Source organism: Botrytis fragariae (genome assembly GCF_013461495.1).
Source record: "Botrytis fragariae strain BVB16 chromosome Unknown tig00000006, whole genome shotgun sequence".
Lineage (NCBI taxonomy): Eukaryota > Fungi > Ascomycota > Leotiomycetes > Helotiales > Sclerotiniaceae > Botrytis > Botrytis fragariae.
Window position 1 is genome coordinate 2,863,223 of NW_023500988.1, and position 19,887 is coordinate 2,883,109.

The following is a 19,887-nucleotide window of genomic DNA, read 5'->3' on the forward strand; positions in this document are numbered from 1 at the left end:
CTCTATCTCAATATACACCAATATCCACATCATCACTCACCCCCCTCCTCTCAATTCAAAGCCTCTACCCACCTCTTCTCGCTCAGTTCCCATCCCTGTCCTCACTCACAACCACAATCACAACCACAATCTCCACTACTACTCCCTCCACATAATCCCCCTCAACCTCTCTCTATCCTCCTCCCCACCAAAAATCGAATCAATCCCACTTCTCGCGAGCTTACAAATCGCATTTCTGTCGAGGTGAAAATGTTTTGCTACAAGTGCATATTCATCTGAAAGTTTACTTCCGAAGACTCCTACGTCGTCGGTCTGTGAGATTGGGTTTCCGTTAGTGGTTTTCTGTAGGAGATAGAAACTTTTCTTCGAGGTTTCTAATATGATACTTCCCACCCCATCCCATACTACTTAGACCGGCTCTCTACGCCCCCTTGGTCCTAGAAACCGTTGGATAAAGTAAAATAAAGCGAAATAATCAAAAGAGAAAGAGAAAGAGAAAGAGAAAGAGAAAGAGAAAGAGAAAGAGAAAGAGAAAGAGAAAGAGAAAGAGAAAGAGAAAGAGAAAGAGAAAGAGAAAGAGAAAGAGAAAGAGAAAGAGAAAGAGAAAGAGAAAGAGAAAGAGAAAGAGAAAGAGAAAGAGAAAGAGAAAGAGAAAGAGAAAGAGAAAGAGAAAGAGAAAGAGAAAGAGAAAGAGGACAGCAGAGGAAAAATAAACACATACACATAAAATCACTTTCGCGCCTTTTCCCCACCACTCCCCAAAATGATGATCTTCATACGTGCCTACGATCATTTTCGCATGAACATTACAACTCAAGCAAAGTTCCAATCCCAATCCCATCCTTTCAATTTCCGGTTTGAGATTTTCTGGTACATGGATTACATGTCCTATTCTATGCGGTTTATACGACAGAAGTGTTTCTAGTTCCGTACTGGTAGGTGCTTGCGCCACTTCTGCAAAATGGATTGTGATTTTGAGGTTGTATTTTTGAGCTAGGAGGAAAGCGGGTTCGAAGATGGATACATCGCCTACAGATGGGTCGCCACAAAGATCGATTCCTACGACTCCTTTGCCGTGGTATTTGTATGCTAGTTCCACGACATCCATAGCTGTTTGAGCATCATTTCGGCGGTCGATAGAGAGGATCAGGTTTGTTTTCATGGAACCATTGGAGTTGTTGTGTTGGGCGACGCAGTCGAGGATTGTTTGAACGTAGATCTCTTTGGTGATACCTGCGGAAGGAATAGCTCGAGGTGTGGTACGGAGCTCAAGATAGATGACGCCATCTGCTTGAAAGTCTGAAAGAACGGAGTTCGTGGTATAGATCAAGGAGGCAAGGTCGTTGACGAGAGCGTAGATATATTTGGAGAATAACGGAAAGAATCTAGAAAGACATGATATGAGATATGGAAGGGTTGCACGAGGTTAAAAAGTAAAGTATTCATGGCTCGAATTAATGAATTGAATCCAACCTTCTGATGATTGAATGGCTCGTAGTGCTTGAAAAGCTAAAAAATTCCAAGAACTATTTTGTCATCTGAATGGTTTTGCTGTGGCAAATGGATTCAACACTTCGAATCATTCCAACACCTCGGAAGATTCGAAATTTCAGTCAAACGCAAAAATAATAACAAAACCATGGCTAGATAGCAATCCGGAATATCGTCAAACTGTAAGGCTACTACTATGGCCTGCGTGTACGGTGTCAACAAATTCTTGATTGCTCATAAAAGCAATGGTTTGTTTGTCCCAGTATACTCAAGGCGGAAAGTTACAAACAGAATGGAAAACAACTCACGTTTCAAGATCATAATCAAATTTACCAACTGGCATCTCAACCAATGGATCTTGCGTTGTAGTCTCACCCTTTTCCCATTTCTGAAGCCATACTTCATGAAGACATTGTCGGCTGATACTTCCACTGAGATGAGCATGTAACTATGTAAGAAGTATCTTTCAGCCTTATATCGATATCATTCATGCAGCCGTTAGGGTAACAAAATCCAGTGGAGATTTGACGGACATTAAATCATATGTATGTACAGTATGAATATGCATGTAACCTTTAAGACTTACTTCAATTTTTGGCAAGGATATGAAATCAACAACCTCCGAGCTTGATGAATCCATTGCGCGAGAGTGGCTCCTTGATAAAGTGTCTCGAATGAATGAAGAAGATGAAACTACTGCGTACTGCGTAGAGAAACAATCTAGTTTTGACTTCTTCGATACAGTGTTTGTGTTGTCCTGGTCCTGCGGATGTTTGTTTCCCTTGAATCTGGAACAGTTGGTTGCTGCATGCACTTTTCTCATGCAGCAATAATTTAATGGTGGGTGCTAACGTTGAAAGTGGTAGGATTCCTTGATGACCAATCTTATTTCTGACGAATCAAATTCCATCAATGACTGTCAAACTTAACTTCGGGAGATCTTCCAATCTGAGAAACGGTAGATACTGAATTCGTGCGTATGAACTCCCCACTCCACTTTGCATAATGGGAAAGTACTCCAAATGGATATCGTGAAAGAATTGTGGACTGGATCTTCTACCAATAGGAATGACGGAAAACGTTTCATCCGTTCTTTTATGAATAATTCCTGGTAAAAGCTCAAGCAAAAAGATACCTGCTGGGTAGTCCGTACATGGTAGAAACCAAGAGCGGCGATGACCACTTGCTTGCTTCACAGAGCTTACAGCTGCAAGAGCTCGACAGAGCTTGATTAATCTTCAATAACCGGGTCTCGAAATGATCTTGAGCCTTGAGGTCGTCGTGGTCCCCGTGCAGTATCGCGGCAGATGAAGGGGTACCAGACTCAATTGCGCGATATCGTACCATGAAATTTGATGTAAAGATGGGAAAAATGGATAGATGGATACGATGATAAAGAGAAATATAATGGATCAGATTACCGGAACGCCTTTCCTGCTCGTGGGCCAAACAAAAAGGGACTCCTTATATATTTTGACGGGATCTGTGGGATTCCAAAGAACGCTTAAAAGTTAACAAACGACCAAAAGAGAAGATGATGTGATTACCTATCGACAGTCATTTGAAAAGAAGTAGGGATATATTATTAAAGACGGAGTAGAAGCTGCCTCAGCCTGCCCCCAAATCCCCGTCGATCCCAATAGTAAAATACCCGACCCTGATTCTTCTGATGCTTGATCCATTTTGAAATCAAGTCCCCGATATTTATCCCGGTCGAAATTTAAAGAAACGGGAACCAAAGGGATTCCCCACGGCGCAGGTCGTACTTGGTACGGAGTAGTTGGTCGTAGGTATGCAATCGAGAGCCAAGTTTGCGGACTGGCGTGTAAAGCCAGTGACCTGTTACCAATCATTGAAATCAATATCAATATCAATATCAATATCAATATCAATATTCGATATATCGATGCAATTGAGAGAAGAAGAAAAGAAGGAAACAATAATATGGGATGGTGTAGTAGATACGACAAATAATGCATCTTCATGTGCGCTCTTCATCTTATAGGCCAACCTTTCTTATGAATTGACAGCAGGCTAAGCAAATTGGAGGCCGAATAGATAATTTTTATGTACACACGACTAGAAGCAATTTACCATTTTGTGCCCTGCTGATCAATATGCATCTGTAATTTGTAGAAAAGAAAAAAGTCCCACCGATAGAACCATGTTGCGACGTGCAGGATGCAAGCAAGATAATACCGTAAAGGGAAAGTTAAGATCCTCTTTCTTCTGCCCCTTCTTCAACTTCTCTTCGCGCGGATTGGACATTGTACACGATACAATCCAAGACCAAGAGGAGGTGGCTTAGAAAGTGGCCTAACAAACGATATATAATGCTCTTTCTTGTGCTTGAGAGGTAAGAGCGATAACAATAACAAGAAGTGATATCGATATGAGAGTTGCGTGTGCTATCCATATCTCCATCCATATGCGAGATGGGTAGGTCGAGCGAGATAATGATAAGAAGGTGGTGGATCTTCCCAGTTCCAACTATTTTTTACGGAATGCCGCTGCAAGCAGATAGGACGGTAGTGGAAGCAGGTACAAGTCAGTCCAAGCAATCTAGTGGTGTACAGTGTACGAGTGGCAGTAGCCCGTACCGGTACTCTGTACATATTTGAACAATCATCTTCGCCATAATACTTGCGCATCCTCCACCTTTATGCTGAAAGAAGGGGGGAGAGTGCTCAGCTAGGTATGATTATTCCCTACCTAGTATTACCTAGTTTTACCTAGTTTTACCTAGTTTTAATTGCCTACCTCGGCGTTCTTGCAGCTTATTTTGAAATTATATCATCCTTCCTTTATTCATTCAATCCACTCTGTATCAACACACACTGACAGAGAGTGAGTAATTACTGTATTAATAAGACAGAGAGTGAATAAGTACTGTATTTTCAAGGAAAGAGATGCCTAGGTAGTCGTTATTTAATTTCCCCATTCTCCTTTTCTTTTTTTATGTTACCCAACAGATAGTTGTTACTTGCAGAATACCAATCGTGATGTATGTAAAAATTCTCGTAGAGGAATCTGAGAGTCCGTGAATTGAATTGATATCCTTCAACACTACCTACCTAGTGGGTAGCTTGCGATGGATTCGATCTACAACCTTGATTGGTTTATTATTCAGGAGAGAAAGAAGTTAATTGCCTTTGCTTTGATCTCGTGAAAGTTGAGGCTTGACCTGGCGAGCCTGCTTGCTTTTATCTTACTTTTCCTCACATAATTCATCAAACGAGGGGGCTAATTTTCTATATTCACTGACCTGACAATCTCTGGCAATCACTGATAATCACTCGAGCGCCTCACATTCATCCTCATACCTATCTAGGTACTTATCTCCTCTCCATCTACCTACGCACATACTGCTCCTCTCCTGTTCTTCTTTCTCCTCAAAGATACTACTACTACTATTACTAATGGTAATAAATTCCTCTCAGACTCTTTCTCTCTTTCTCCCTCGCTCGCTCTCTCTCTCTCTCTCTCTCTCCCTCTCTCTCTCGCTCTCTTCTTTCCCCCTTCCTCGCCCGTTATTAAATTTGATTTCCACTAAATCCAAATCTTACCATTTCCCACCGGCTTCCTTCTCCCCTCCGATTTTAGCCCAGACCTAAAAGAGAGCTACAGCCCAGTAAAACTAATCCCATCTCGGCCAATTAGCCGAGAAAAAGCAAGCAGCAACGCAAAATAACTGGATGTTACTTGCACTGCACTACTGTACCTTCTAAATCAATCAATCATCCTTCTCCATTCCGTCAAGATTGCCTCAACTTTCTTCAACTCATCAGATCTGAGCGAAAGGAAACTCTTCCACTCAAGCCTTGTTCCACAATTGAAGAAGGAGAAGACAGACTTGGTCTTATTGCACTTTGATATACTTCATTTTAATCATTTCAACAAAGAAGAGAAAGATCTTTACACTAATACCCGGCAATTGCCATAAACAATCACTCTCTCAAAACAGCACCATTCGATCTATACCATACTATACCAATCCAATCCAATCCCATCCAAATCAGCGAAAGATTCCTTAATACCTCCGATAGCTGAATTGCTTACATTCAGCCAATTCCAAATCTCAGTCAACCAACAAATTCGGGAAGAAGCTATCATCCATCTGGTCGCAACCCCCTACAGCCTCATCAACAATTGAAACAATAACGATAATTATCCAGCTGAGATTCAATTGAATTCATAACTCACCCATCCATCAATCCGACCGAGATGTCGTCAAACTCGAACGATGTATCGCCAGAGGCGATGCAGTCGCGTATTCAACAAGCTCGTCGTGAAGCAGAGTCATTAAAAGATAGGATAAAGCGCAAGAAGGATGATTTGGCAGATGCAACGCGTAAGTAACAATTGTCTTTCAGCTCTTACAACAATATTCATACTCATCACTTTGATGTTGTTGATCTCTGCGATTGCATACTCATTAATAATGTTACAGTGATGAACCTTGCGAGGGCTCAACAAGAAGCTTTACCAAAGAATCAAATGATGAAGACTCGAAAGACATTAAAAGGACATCTCGCAAAGATTTATGCAATGCACTGGTCAACTGATAGAAGACATTTGGTATCAGCATCGCAAGACGGTAAATTAATTATTTGGGATGCATACACAACCAACAAGGTCCATGCTATTCCTCTACGATCTTCGTGGGTCATGACCTGTGCCTATGCACCAAGTGGTAATTACGTCGCCTGTGGTGGATTGGATAACATTTGTTCTATCTACAACCTAAACTCAAACCGTGACGGACCTACAAGAGTTGCTCGGGAACTTTCTGGACATTCCGGTTACCTTTCTTGTTGTCGATTCATCAATGACCGAAGTATCCTTACGTCTTCAGGAGACATGACTTGTATGAAGTGGGATGTCGAAACAGGATCAAAAGTCACCGAGTTTGCAGACCATTTGGGTGATGTTATGAGCATCAGTATCAATCCAACTAACCAAAACACATTCGTTTCAGGCGCTTGCGATGCCTTTGCGAAACTTTGGGACGTTCGTGCAGGCAAGGCTGTTCAAACTTTCGCAGGACATGAATCAGACATCAACGCCATTCAGTTCTTCCCAGATGGACACTCCTTCGTCACCGGTTCCGATGATGCTACCTGCAGACTTTTTGATATCCGTGCTGATAGAGAGCTTAATCAATATGGAGTACGTTTTTACCTTCTAGATGTCCTGAACTTGTCACTAACAACATCTAGCATGAATCTATTCTCTGTGGTATCACATCTGTGGCCTGCTCTGTATCTGGCAGGCTTTTATTCGCTGGTTATGATGATTTTGAGTGCAAGGTAAGCTATTATCAACGTAACCATTGTCAAAGAGAAGTTTGATGTTAACCTCTTGCCTAGGTATGGGACATCACTCGCGCCGAGAAGGTCGGATCATTGGTTGGACATGACAACCGTGTCAGTTGTCTGGGTGTTAGTAATGATGGAATGAGTTTGTGCACTGGATCATGGGATTCATTGGTAAGTCGCGATAGCTTTCTGTTCTTTTTCCCTTCCCATTATCTCAAACTAACTTTTCCATTTCTCCCTTCAGCTCAAACTCTGGTCCACATAACTTACACTATTTTACTCCACTTCAGCTCAAGGTTTGGGCCATGTAGATCTGGTCTATTATTTCGACGATAACGAATTTTCGTCGCATGCGGTGTCATTTTTCATTTGGCAATCCCATTTTTACTTAATCGCCCTCCCAAATACGACTTCTTAATATTCATGGCTTTCGGCATAGATTGGTCGAAGTCTTTACAGCAGTATCCATCATACTTCAGCGACAGATTGCCCTTCCCGATCGATTACTTCCGATACAGTAAAACAGCGGGCCCAACCAGTTGCGCATATAAGATTCTGTGCACAATAATTCTTCATTTCGATGTTCTTGTTTCTATGGGAGGTCCTATTGCATTGCTTTTTCATCAGCGTTCTTAAGCACTGGGACTTTGCGACGATATCCTGCAGAGACACTTGTTTTTTAACTTCACACTCTCAACACACGACATCTTCCAATTTTCTTCCGTGTCTTTTCTTTTTTTTTTTACTTTTATCAAAATCTCCGAGGGGCAGTTATATGATTGCGGTGGGGGAACAGGAGGAGATTAAATACAAGGGGGGGGGGTGGGTGACGAATTGCGAAGTCGACAGAAAGTTTCTCACAACTATTTTGTGTGTGGTATCTGATAAACTGGGCTGGTATCTCGAAAGTGAACCTCCAGATCATACATTTGGTATATGCAATTGTTAAAGTTGGTCAGGATGGAAGATGAAGAGAGGAGTTTCCAAGGGGGGGACAGGACTCATAACTAGGCTCTGTAATGCATCGGCATGTGAAGTACCACTGCAGCATAAGTTTAACAATTATCGAATCTGGCGTCGGTTCCATACAAAGCTTGTATTATAGTCTAATAATGCCCTTGATAGATATGTCTTTTTCATTCCTTTTTCTTTCTTCTCTTTGCATGGTGATGAAGTGTCTTTTTTTTTTGCCGGAGCTTGGTGTAGGACTGGAGAATAGGGAGTCTGGATGGAACCGAACTGATATTTGAAAGGGGAATTGGTTGTTGAAGTGGTGTTATGTTAATCAAGTCTTTTTTGGAAAAGTTTTTGTAGAATAGTATGTTAGGTGAAGAATTGAATTGACTGAATTGAATCAGATTGAATCAAGATATAATAATGGTTGTTACGAGACTGTGCAGTGTTGGGAGTGTTGATCTTTATGGGTTTTGTGATTTTACTTTTAGATTCTGGGAAGAGGGGTTGAGTGAGGTGGGAGAAGAGGGAGAAGAGGGGGGGGGGAGAAAAGAGAGGAGGGGGGAGAAGAGGGAGAAGAGGGAGAAGAGGGGGGGGGGGGGAGAAAAGAGAGGAGGGGGGAGAAGAGGGAGAAGAGGGGGGGGGAGAAAAGAGAGGAGGGGGGAAAGAGAGGGGGAGGTTTGTGTATGAGTTGATGGTTGGTGGTTGGTGAGAATTTAGACAATTGAGAATCTTGAGAATCTTGAGATTTGTTGTTTTGATTGGGTTTGGTTGGTTTTGAGGCGGGAGGGGGGAGGGGGAGAGGTAGGTAGATGGATAGGGAGGGGGGAGAGAGGAAGAGAGGTAAGGAGGGAGAGAGAAATGGATAGGTGGGTAGATAGTTGTGATGGATGAGTGAGCGGTTACGTGTTTCTATCTGTGTTTGTGTTTTATGTGAATGGATGGAGAGTTGATTGTAGGGGGGTGTTTATGTTTATGTTTATGTTTGAGATTTGAAGTTGAAGTTGAGATTAAGATTCAGAGTATTGGTTGGGGGATTTTGGGTATGTTGGAGTATTGGAATGAATGAATGAGTAGATGGCGATGGAGTGATGGAGTGATGGGAGTACTGTAGTATAAGTGTTGTGGGTAGGGAAGAAATGAGGATACTCGCTTAGATATAGAACGTGGTTCTTGAGAAGGGGGTTGAGAGGGATGATAGGTAAGGTAATTAGCTTGGTATGGTATGGAGGTGGGGAGATGGGAAGATGGTAGTAGTGGTTGTTTGGGAGGGATTTTTTTAGAATTTTTAGAATTTATGGGGATTTGGGGGAGGGGTGGGAGGAATGGGAGAAATGAGAGGAAAGGGGATGGGGATGAGAATGTGAAAGAGAGATGTGTGAGTAGATGAATTAGTGAATGATTTTGTGGAATCAGGTGGATTGGGAACTTGGGCACTGGAATACTTGGGAATTGTGTTGAGGATTGGGGGTATTGTGTATATGAAGATTGGGGATTGGGATGGGAAAATCAGATATAATAGATGATTAGGTAAGTTGGATGAATGTAGAGGTAGTCACGCAAGTTAGAGTGATATGTCGAGGGAAGAGAGAGTTGGTTGGTTGGTGGATGAATGCTGGATGTTGCATTTTAGATGACCTTGTATTCATATACATGTTCATGTTCATGTTTAGAGTTGGACAGCCACAGAGGCAAGTAAATAAATACACAACATAATTATAGGAGAAGAAAAGAGAAAATTCTAGTTCGTTTCAATGCATATGATGATGTGAGTTATAGATAGCCGACACGTGGAGGACAAAAACTAGGCATATTCATTTGATAATATTACTATTTTGAGATTGAATAATATTAGACAAGGTATTAAGATTTTGATATGAGAAATATCAGTTCTCTAGATTAGAAGAGGAATGTTTGGATTCGACTTGCAATCTAAAATATTGAAGATTGGATTTGGTAAAGGAGTTTGAAAATATAGAGATTGGATTTCAATGAGTCGGTTTCTATGTCGTCTTTATGGATAGGATATCTTCATATGGGAATCATGAGGATTGATGGATAGGCTAAGTTTTGTAGGTGGGGGAGTGAGTGAGTGAGTGAGTGAGAGGAGAAGTATAGATCTAGATGCATATACAATTCATAGTCATTGGTAACACGTAGAAGAAATCGAAGGAAAATTGGATTGTGTTTGAGTTTGTTGAGCTGGTGATGTCAAATCAGTGTGTTATTTATGCAGATGGAATGTGAAACTGGTGGTGTGGTTTAATTTATGAGATGAATTGTCTAGATGAGAGAAAGGGATGTTTGATGGTGATTGATTTGGATGGCCAGGATGGCGAGAAAAAGAGAAAAAGTAATGGATGTAGATTAGAGTAGAGTAAGTTACTAGAGTAGAGGGAATACTAGGTTGATATGACTGGCAGCAGTGTAATCGGCAATGCCGAATCGATTATGCGCGCGAGAGGGAATACCGATGGGCTGGGTAGGCTAAATGGAATTTATGGGGCGGGTTGGGTTGGTGTGTATGGAGTATGCGGCTAATTGTTAGGAGGTTTAGGTGAGATGGAGATGGGATTATGGCATTTTCCGAGAGTTGAATGTAGTGTTAGTTTTTGGAGATGGGTTGGAGGATGGCTTGTTTGGATTTATCGTTGGTTTTCTGATGCATAGGAAAGAGAGTGGAAGTGGAAATCGCGGGAAAGGAACGGATGAGGGGAAGGGAGGTGTGATGAGGTGTGGTGAATGTTGTGTGAGTGAGATCATAGCAATGGGCTTTGACGATAATTGTGGATGTGGACATTGATATTGATGTACGGAGAATTAGTCCGAGAGTCTGGACGCTGGTCTTGGAATTTACAATTACCATCATAGTTTGATAACGGGATCGCCGATGAGGGAGAATAAGATAAGATGAACGAATGTTGGATGTTGGAGGTTGGATTGTGGCAAGAGCTGTGAGTTTGATGTATGTGTGTATGTGTATGCGTATGTGTATATGTGTGTGCGTGTGCGTATGTGATGGAGGTCAGACCTGTCAAAGTTGCAAAGTATAGTTGAAGCCAGTCAAAGCTCGAACTTTGGTGGTTTCTGGAGACTGGATGTGCTAAGAGCCGACGCGACAGATGCATTGGGGGGAACTACATTGGTGCTGTAGACTTGTGTGTGATACAGTAGCCTGGGACTAAATTTTGTAGGCCCTAGTGTAAGTGTGTTTTGCAAATCGGATATGGCGGTTGTTGGTTAGACTGTAGATTGATACTTACCTGATATTCGAGATTCAAGGTTTGAGAAAGACGATACGGAGGACGGAAAAGTATGAGTAGATGATAATGATGATGATGATGTTGTGATTGTTAATGCGGATGCAGTGGATGATTGTTAGGAATATTAAGGTCAGGTCAGGTGTTGCGAACGTATCGACTTATGAAACGTCTGATTTTCTTAACAGTGTGGATCATGACTATGCAAGAGTTATAGCCATAAACCATGAGAGATGGATGGGATGGAGACCCGACATGAGTTTGTTTCTTGTTTCATTCCTTGTATTTCGTTGAGAAGGATTGATATGCTAGATGAATGTTTGCTTCCAGAAAGTCCAAGGAAGGTGGAAGGTAGATTCATGCTGAGAAGGATGGGGATGCTAGACGAAGATTGACTTCCAGAAAACCCGAGGAAGTACGTTCATGCTTGAGATGTTGGGTTGAGCTGGGTGGGTATGTTGAGTTGCATATTCCCGTTTCCTCGATATTACTAAGAAGCTCATGGCATTAAGACACAGAATCCTTGAGGATGGCTATTAATAGTTTATACACTGCGTACAGGAAATGCCTCCCTCGTCACTTTCTGTATGAGGCTATCGTGGCGACAATCATTTGATGGGAAGGGTATGGTGGCGGTAAGATAGGATTCGAGACTCAAGGTTACTATCTCAACACATGATCTTAGATGCGAATATCTATGGTTCTCGTTTGAATCAATGGGATATGGGGCCAGTCCTCTCTCGAGCTTGTCTTCTTTCCCCTCTCCTCTCCTTCTCCCGCACTTGTTCCATGAATAATGCAACAGAAGAAAAGACTACGGTATCAACCCAGTCAACTAGACAAGCCGAGAGTAGTCAGTAGACCTTGTCAATTGAATGTCGAACCCCTGACCCACGTAAACTCGTCGGGACACACCCAACCTAACGAGTAGCTGGTGCTAGGGACGCACATTAGTTTTGCTGGGGACGGACCTTGCTGTGCCTTATCCCAGCAGTATCAAAGAAAATCTACTTCCAAATTCGATCATCATAACCCTTAAAAATCATCGCGAACGCCGAAAAAGAATACTGTTAGAAAGAACGCAATAGCCATCATATGCCCTTTTCCTGGTATTGGATCAAATATAGTTCAGTTATTCATTTACGAAAAAGAGGCTGTGCTGAGAATGGAAGTAAGAAGAAGAAAGGAAAATGTTCAAGTATATCCCGATGTCTAATAAGTATCTCTATAAAGGGCATCTAGAGTCTATTCTATCCCTCTTTTTGGCGTGCATCCTTCGAAACAACGTAAGCCAAAAAGTTTCCCTAAGCTAAGAAAAGCAGTGAGATCAGACACAAACACAGACAACGACGGGAGATACCACCAAAAAAAAAGCATATTATCGTAAGATTATTTTTGAAACAATACCTTACATGATCTTCTCTGCCTGATGCAACCATTTTCGAAAATCAGGTCTCAGGTCTCAGTCATACTTTCCCCAGCCTTTCCCTACCGCGAGGCCCTTGCACAAGAATCTCTTACAAGCCCACCGCACCATCAAATTTCAGCTTAACCAAGCCTACATCATCAGCGCCAAACAGGCGAGAAGGCAAAAAAAAAAACATCTGTGTCTCCGAAAACACGAGCTTGCCGTCTCATACTTGGCTGGGAATCACTAGGGTCTACCCGCTTCTAGAAGTCTAATCCATACCAACGCCTTACCTTTCCACTCGATCCTTCTTGCACATCCTTCAAGCGCCCTAAGCATCCCCAAGCTTCTCACTTACTACAAGACCTCGTGGCTCCCTTGCTTCATTATAAATCTTTGAAAGATGGCTGGCAAAACGGCGGCGCAAGAAGAATTTGACAACATCATTGCAAAAGCTTCTGCAAACGAAAATCACGAACATCCGGACGACGAAAAGGACTATAGCTTTGATAGGAACAGTGACGTGGACGAAGAAGAGGAACATCACAATCGCAATATAGAAGAAACAATGAAGATGCCTTTGTTTGACAGATCGAATTCGGGAGGAATGGGGGGACTCAGTGAACCATTGAGGTTGCCGCATAGAGATTTTGATAGTGGGAGGACGACGGGAGTTAAGGGGGTGATTGCTGATGCGAGGAGTTATGAAGAGGCGAGGAAGACGGGAGGTTGGAGAAATAAGCTGAGGGGAAATACAATTACAAAGGAGGATAAGAGGGCAACGTTCACTAAAGATGGTTCGGGGAGTGAGGCGGGGCTGAGTGACGATGAAGAGTTCTTGGAGAGGTGGAGACAACAACGACGAGTAGAAATGCAGAGTGAAGGGAAAGATATTAGAAACAGGAGGACGAGTCCTAGTGTACGTCGTTATGGAAGATTCGATGAGGTGGATGCGCTTGGGTATCTTGACGCCATTGAAAAGGTTGGAAGAGAAACCGTCGTTGTTGTTTTCGTTTATGATCCTGAGGTTTGTTCTCCTACATCTATAATCCCGTCTCTACTTTCATACACATACTAACAATTCCATAGTGCGACGTCTCGCAAGTAATCAACTCAGCACTTCTCCCCCTCGTCGCCGCAAATCCAACAGTACACTTCGTGCGCGTTCATTACGAAGACATAGAATTCGATAATGCAGGTGTACCGGCTATACTGGCTTACAAAAACCAAGGAGACCTTTTTGCGAATTTGACATATATCATTGATCAGATTCCGGATGATACGATTTTTGATACGAAAGCTTTGAAAGATGTTTTGGTTAGACATCAGGTTCTTTAGACGATGGGTGTCTGTTTCCAATCTGAGGAAAGATGATTTGAGGATACTTCTCTTCTTGTACCTATTTATGGTACTGAGAGGGGTTATCTTTTGTTGTATTGGCATCACTAGCATACATGACATCGATTGTCACATCGTATCATTGCATTGCAAAAGACATTCTTACATTCTATACATTATATATAGACGGACGTCGCGGGATTGATTCAAGAGGGTCAAATGATCTCGCTCTGAGAGCAGAGAAGAGATGAATACTCACACTGTATGAATAGGACGAGAACTCGGGTTAGGGAATCGGATGGATGGCGTTTGGATGAGAGGAAGGAGTCACCTTACTCCTTCCTTTATATGTTTGCTTTTATCTTTTGGTCTATTGGGTTCGGTATGGGGTTTAGAGGTCGGGTTGATTGATTTGGCGTGGTCAAAATTCATGGAGCTTGTTAGGCTTGAGCTTGAGCTTGGCAGCTTGAACCCTTTTCTGATATTTTTAAATATACCAGAAATGGTATGATTGATACCTTATGTTATATTTATTTGTAGTTGTATTTACATTTATGGTGGAATATCTATCTTTATGAATTCTATCTATTTTATCCAGCTTTACCTCTATGTATATCTACATGTCTGCCTCTCTCTGTGTCTCTGTCTCTGTCTCTGTTCCATGTATCTTCCAGCTTATACTGTCTGTACACATGTCATGTATATTCCTTGGACTTTACCTTCGATCCCTGATTTGACCTTACTCTCTCTTTACCTTTCGTACGATATGTCGTTACTGCTTTTGCATACCTGTGTACTCGGGAATATAAGTTGAGAGGGAAGAAAGAAGAGAAGGTATCTTTGTCAACAGCTTCGCTTTTGGAGTGAGAGGACCATTTGAAGATAAAAGTGGATGGATCAAATGAAATGTGTGTCAAACCGAGGAATGTAGTAGAGAGGAGGGGCAAGATTCACATTTTGAAGATTCCTTGATCTGGGGGAGGAAGTGGGGTTTGGGGGGTTTGGGGTGGGAATGAATGGATGAATGAATACATGATTGAGATGGTAGTCACTTGGGATTAGAGAGTAGGAAAGGATGAGATGGTATGGTGCTGAACAGAGAACAGTAGACAACCCTGCTTAAATCCACACATGTGTTACAATATCAACATCTAGATTCAAATGATCAATAACCAGTGTGCTGTGAAAATACACAGTTTATAAAACTGCATTTCAACGGGAACGCCAAGAACAAGAATCGCTTCCTTAGCTCAGTGGTAGAGCGGACGATTGCAGTGGTGTTTCTTACGTTTCGCTATTATCGTCAGGTCAGTCGTTCGAACCGGCTAGGGAGCTTCAATTGCTCCGTGATTCTATTTTTTGGTTTGAGGGTTTTTTGTGGTGGTGGTGGTGGTGGGGGATTTGGAGGGAGTGTTGTTTTGGTGTGAGATGGGGAGGGACTATAGTGTTATTTGGATAGGATGGGGTTTTTCGTTTTTGTATTTTATTTTATTAATGGTGAGTGAGGAAAGGATGGTGAGATGTAGATGGGATGTAGATGAAAGGATGGGAAATACAAAGATATATATAGTAGGTATATTTATCGGATCTGTATGTACTTATGCTAGATCGATCAGCACACGATAGCGTATAGAAAAACATCTGTGTGCAAAGATAAAACAAGTCAACGCATATCACATTAATGAATATTACCAATTGATTTGATCATTTAGTGTGTATAACTTTCTTGTCCACCTCCATCTATAGCAAGCGTACAAAAATCACCAAGACGGACGGGAATATTCGGGATTGTAAGTTTGTATTTGGAAAGAAGGGGTTACCCATTATTTTTGGTTGGTGTGCGGCGGAGCGGAACATTTATTGATGAAGGGGCGGCATGCTTGTTTTTGGTGCGTGAATGTATTGCGGGGTTGATGTTTGGCGAAGCGAGAGGGAGGTGGATAGACTCGGACCATTTGTTTTATTACTCTACCTACTTAAGTACCTAGGTACCGCGCGCGCAAAATGGTGAATGCGATCTTGCGGATTGTTTTAAGCTCACATGCTCTGGATTGCTGGTTATAGATAATAAATACTTGTTTACGTGGAGATGACCCGAGATTTGAATTGATCGATGTTACAATCTTAGTCGTGTCTCTCTTCTCCGTTTCAAAATATCGATTAAAATGAAGTGAAGAGGAAGGAGGGGGATTTGAGGGAAGAAGTGATTATTTATCAGCGAGAGGAACTACCAGGTATCCTGTAAGCTGAGCTAGGGGTCATCCTTTCTTAATTTGGGGTTCTTTCTAGGTTTAGATCTCATCTCTCTAGTTGTACATATCTCGTAAACAGGAAAATTTTCGAGGTGGTGTCTGAATTATTGTGCTAGTCTTAAGGACTGGTCGGGTTTACCATGGGTGTTTGACTTATGTTGCTATCGCCTGCTGAGCTATTGCATCCTCAGAATGATGATTGGAAGCGCGACGAAATGATCTCGTTCATGACGAATTGGAGCGGGAATATCTAGACGGATCTTCAAAAGAAAGTTGGAACTTGGGAGGGTCGAGACTCGATAGTATTCGCTGGTGGTAGTTGAAGCTGTAGACGGAGGGGAGAGAGAATGTTAATGTGTAATCTTTAGTTGAGAAGTGATGTCGGTGATGATGATGAAAGTGATGAGGGACCAGAACCTGCAAAGGATTGACAGCTTCCCTCTCGCACCTTGCGCCAGCTTCTGAGATCAAGTAGAGTCCTTCAAAGATTTCTTGAAACACACCAGAGTTGGGGACAATACAAGATACGACGTACAATCTCAAAGTTCAGTTCTAAGATGTTCAGAACATATACATCTTCTCATTCTGCCCACTGTCAAAGAATTTCGTGTTTGCTAGAATACCTACTTCCCTAATAGTACATTCCAAAGAACACACAATTTGACCACAAACCAATAGAGCACGCGTCAAAAGAGATCCCGACACAATGACGAAATACGCAAATTAAAATAGGAGCTTGCTTTTAGATTGAGATTCACGAGTCCCTTCTCTAAGCCCTCAAACGACCTTGGCATATATAGTACTCTACGAAGCTCAAAGTGTGAAGTTCGAACCCATATCTCATGTTTCTTTTAGTAGTAGTCTGTAACATAGTGCACTTTTATGTCTTGATCCTAAATAACATATTTGTTCTTTTTACCCTCACAAACTTTTTCCCCATTGGTTATTCGTGAGCGTAGTTATCACTGCGACGAGCGCGCGTGTAGAACGAAAGATGAGAGTTAGCGCAGAACTTCTGTAGAGGAAATTGCAGAGCTAAGGTTCTGATCCATTCAATTATCAAGCTACGGTTCTCAATGCGCTCAATTACCAAGCTAACGTTCGCAAGTCATTCGAGCCAATGTCCCACAAATTATCGAGTTAAGAAACAAAGCAACCCAGATAAACCACAGACTACCCAGCCGAGCTAAGAGATACTACTCGAAGAACGCATCCCCAATATCCCATGCGATATATCACAATATGAGAGAACCTCCAAGAAAGACCCGCCCTGCTACACTTGTGAATCATATATATAGTGGAAAGCGTTACTCCCATCTGAAGCGATGATTGAAATGGACGAGTATTTAACACACGTCACGACGTGGGACTTGGTACTTACCCCTTAGTACCTCTCTCCAACATCAAACTCGTGATCTTAACAAGCCCATATTTTCGACTATACAGAATAGCAATATATGTACACAGAGATAGAATCATAAGCATCAGAGCAACATCAACTCTAGACACTCAAATCATTAAAATCTTTTACCGATCGTGAATCAGAAGAATGGAGACAGATGTGGAGGTAGGTTCAAACAGTTATGATCCTGAAGAATTTCATTCTTTTTCAAGCGGCACGATGTTGCAGTGTATACCGAGAATAGATTGTGATGAATCTAATTCAGACTGTCGAGTATATGTAGGATTCACGCATACAGTGGCCGAGACCGTGTCGGAAGGAGTATATATTAAGGATCCAGCTCACCAGCCGATGGAATTGGTTATAACCTTTGAGATGTGAGAGGATTGGGCATATTGCTGGGTATATCAGCTCGAGAGATAAGAAGCCATTGCATCTACAAGATTTCGGGATAGAATACTTATTGACAAGCGAGGTACTGATGGACACCAAAAAGGAACTCGGTGTTAGCATTTCGCTAGATACTTTCAAATCGTTTACCACTATCATTTCGTGGTCAGAATACTTGCATGGGGTGAGCGTGAATAATAGTGAGTCTTCATTAAATGGCCATGGTTACTTTTCCGACAACTTCAAGAAATCTGAGACGATGTTTCCAGATTGTGAAGGACCATTTTTCAAATCCCAAACTGTGCCTGCTCATAGAAGCTATGCAGAGCGCCTTGAAAAATCACTTTCGAAGCATTTACTTCTCCCAGAATTCATGCCTTGGTGTCTAGATCCCAACGAAGCAGAAATCGACTCATTCATTGATGTGGAGGTACAATCCGACATCAAGAACGAATTGGTGGTTCAGTAAACTTCAACCAGGCGAAGCTCACTTTCGGAGAACTCTTGGAAACGGAACCAAACCAAGAACTGCCAAAAATTCGTTTCTGGACCCCAGTTACGATCGTGAGGAATCAGAAAGACCGAGAAAATCTCCAAATACACAATAAGGTTCTCCTCAAGAGGGAAAGCTTCGCAGGATAATGTCTTTCTCTATGATATCTTGAGGTGCTTCGCAAGAGTGAAGAATGATTGTGCGCGGTGTGCAAGTTCGTCAAAGCAAACTGGGGTTCATTCTCAAATTTATCCACGGAAATCCCATTCCATAACTACTTATATGGTTGAGGTCTTCGAGACATTAGGCTGTTCGCGAGCTTTTATCGGTCTAGGCCAAACACTCGAGAAGAATTTGTAAAATCGTGTACATGAAAGAGTGATGATACAGAAATATGGAATCCTGAAAGATGCAAGCCTCGTAATGATCAACCGCCTGGGGGATTCTTAAGAACATCGAAAAAGTGGATACGACTTCTTCCATGGCAATACACACGCAGCTTTGATTCCCGCTTCCAAGTCATGCCTCGAAGCACAATCTTTGAAAATGACAGGCTCGGAGTAAGCAGAATGTTACAATGGGAGTGAGGATCCTGTGTGATTGATCTTTGGTAGCAAGCCCCTAAGCAATTACTCAAAAACGTGTACACCAGCGCCCCGATGTTTGCCACTGGCATAATTATGCTCAACATTCATAGTGGAGTTCTTGAAGAATTGCAAGGTCAGATCAGACCCAGTGCATATGAATCGGGCAAGTCAATCTCTACCCATTTATTTGGAAGCAAGAGATGAGAAGTGGAATTCATAATGACAGCATCCAGCCGCCAATCTTTCCACAGCCATCATCGGAGGAGGTAGCTTCCATTTACCATAGAGCTCGGATCAATCAGGGAACCTACCAAACATCAAAGTATGTCGTCCACACAACGGATGATATAATCCCATGGCAACATACCTACACAGGAAACTTATCCATATCCTCCTCAAAGCTCAGACTGAAGCCAGCTTGGTGATCATTCTTGATGTCATATATTTGATTGACTCGAGAGGAGAGAGAGAGGAGGGAGCATGGCCGGCTTTTCGTAGGTCTTGTGAATTTCTATTCACTCAATTGCGATGATGTTAGCGATGAAGTAGATTATGATTTTCTCTAATACATTTTTGGAAATAATGCTAATACCTACCCCTAGGTAAGTTCAGACTTGGGTCCGTGCAGCGAAAATCATTTAAGAATAGAATAGATTATGGTGGGGCTGATGCATAGTGGGGTAGAAGGAGGGAAGGGGTCTTGCGAATGAATGATTGTATGCAACCTGAGGATCTGATAATTATCTGGGGAGAGGTAGAAGGAAGGAGAGAAGTTTGTGTGATGGAAGGAATAGCTAGCAACGATGGATACTACTGAACTTTTGTTTATAGATGGAGATTTTGGAGATTTTGGAGATACTAGGAGTACTATTGAATACCCCAAAAGGAAGGTCCTGGAGAGATGATTTCTTGAGTTGAGGTTGATAGGTATTGGTCTGAAGTCACGCTCGCAAGTTCGCACGATAAGAAATTAATATATTCTTGATATCCTTAG

At 42.1% G+C, this 19,887-nt stretch overlaps 4 protein-coding genes across 4 annotated transcripts; 3 read left to right on the forward strand and 1 right to left on the reverse strand.

The window, feature by feature from the left end:
* Nucleotides 1–138: 138 nt before the first annotated feature.
* On the reverse strand, nt 139–2,131 carry Bfra_002046 (putative adenosine deaminase protein; the record flags this gene model as incomplete). The annotated part of the gene is made up of 4 exons (XM_037332471.1): nt 139–312; nt 722–1,385; nt 1,800–1,939; nt 2,078–2,131. The coding sequence occupies 4 exons, from the start codon at nt 2,129–2,131 to the stop codon at nt 139–141; spliced, it is 1,032 nt and encodes a 343-aa protein (XP_037196625.1).
* A 3,584-nt stretch (nt 2,132–5,715) lies between these two features.
* Nucleotides 5,716–7,120, forward strand: Bfra_002047 (putative guanine nucleotide-binding protein beta subunit protein; the record flags this gene model as incomplete). Its single annotated transcript, XM_037332472.1, has 5 exons — nt 5,716–5,842; nt 5,942–6,660; nt 6,711–6,800; nt 6,861–6,980; nt 7,100–7,120. 5 exons carry the CDS (start codon nt 5,716–5,718, stop codon nt 7,118–7,120), a joined length of 1,077 nt encoding a protein of 358 aa, XP_037196626.1.
* A 5,714-nt stretch (nt 7,121–12,834) lies between these two features.
* On the forward strand, nt 12,835–13,769 carry Bfra_002049 (putative phosducin protein; the record flags this gene model as incomplete). The annotated part of the gene is made up of 2 exons (XM_037332473.1): nt 12,835–13,458; nt 13,521–13,769. 2 exons carry the CDS (start codon nt 12,835–12,837, stop codon nt 13,767–13,769), a joined length of 873 nt encoding a protein of 290 aa, XP_037196627.1.
* A 5,058-nt stretch (nt 13,770–18,827) lies between these two features.
* On the forward strand, nt 18,828–19,097 carry Bfra_002050 (uncharacterized protein; the record flags this gene model as incomplete). Its single annotated transcript, XM_037332474.1, has 2 exons — nt 18,828–18,866; nt 18,921–19,097. 2 exons carry the CDS (start codon nt 18,828–18,830, stop codon nt 19,095–19,097), a joined length of 216 nt encoding a protein of 71 aa, XP_037196628.1.
* Between the last annotated feature and the right edge of the window lie 790 nt (nt 19,098–19,887).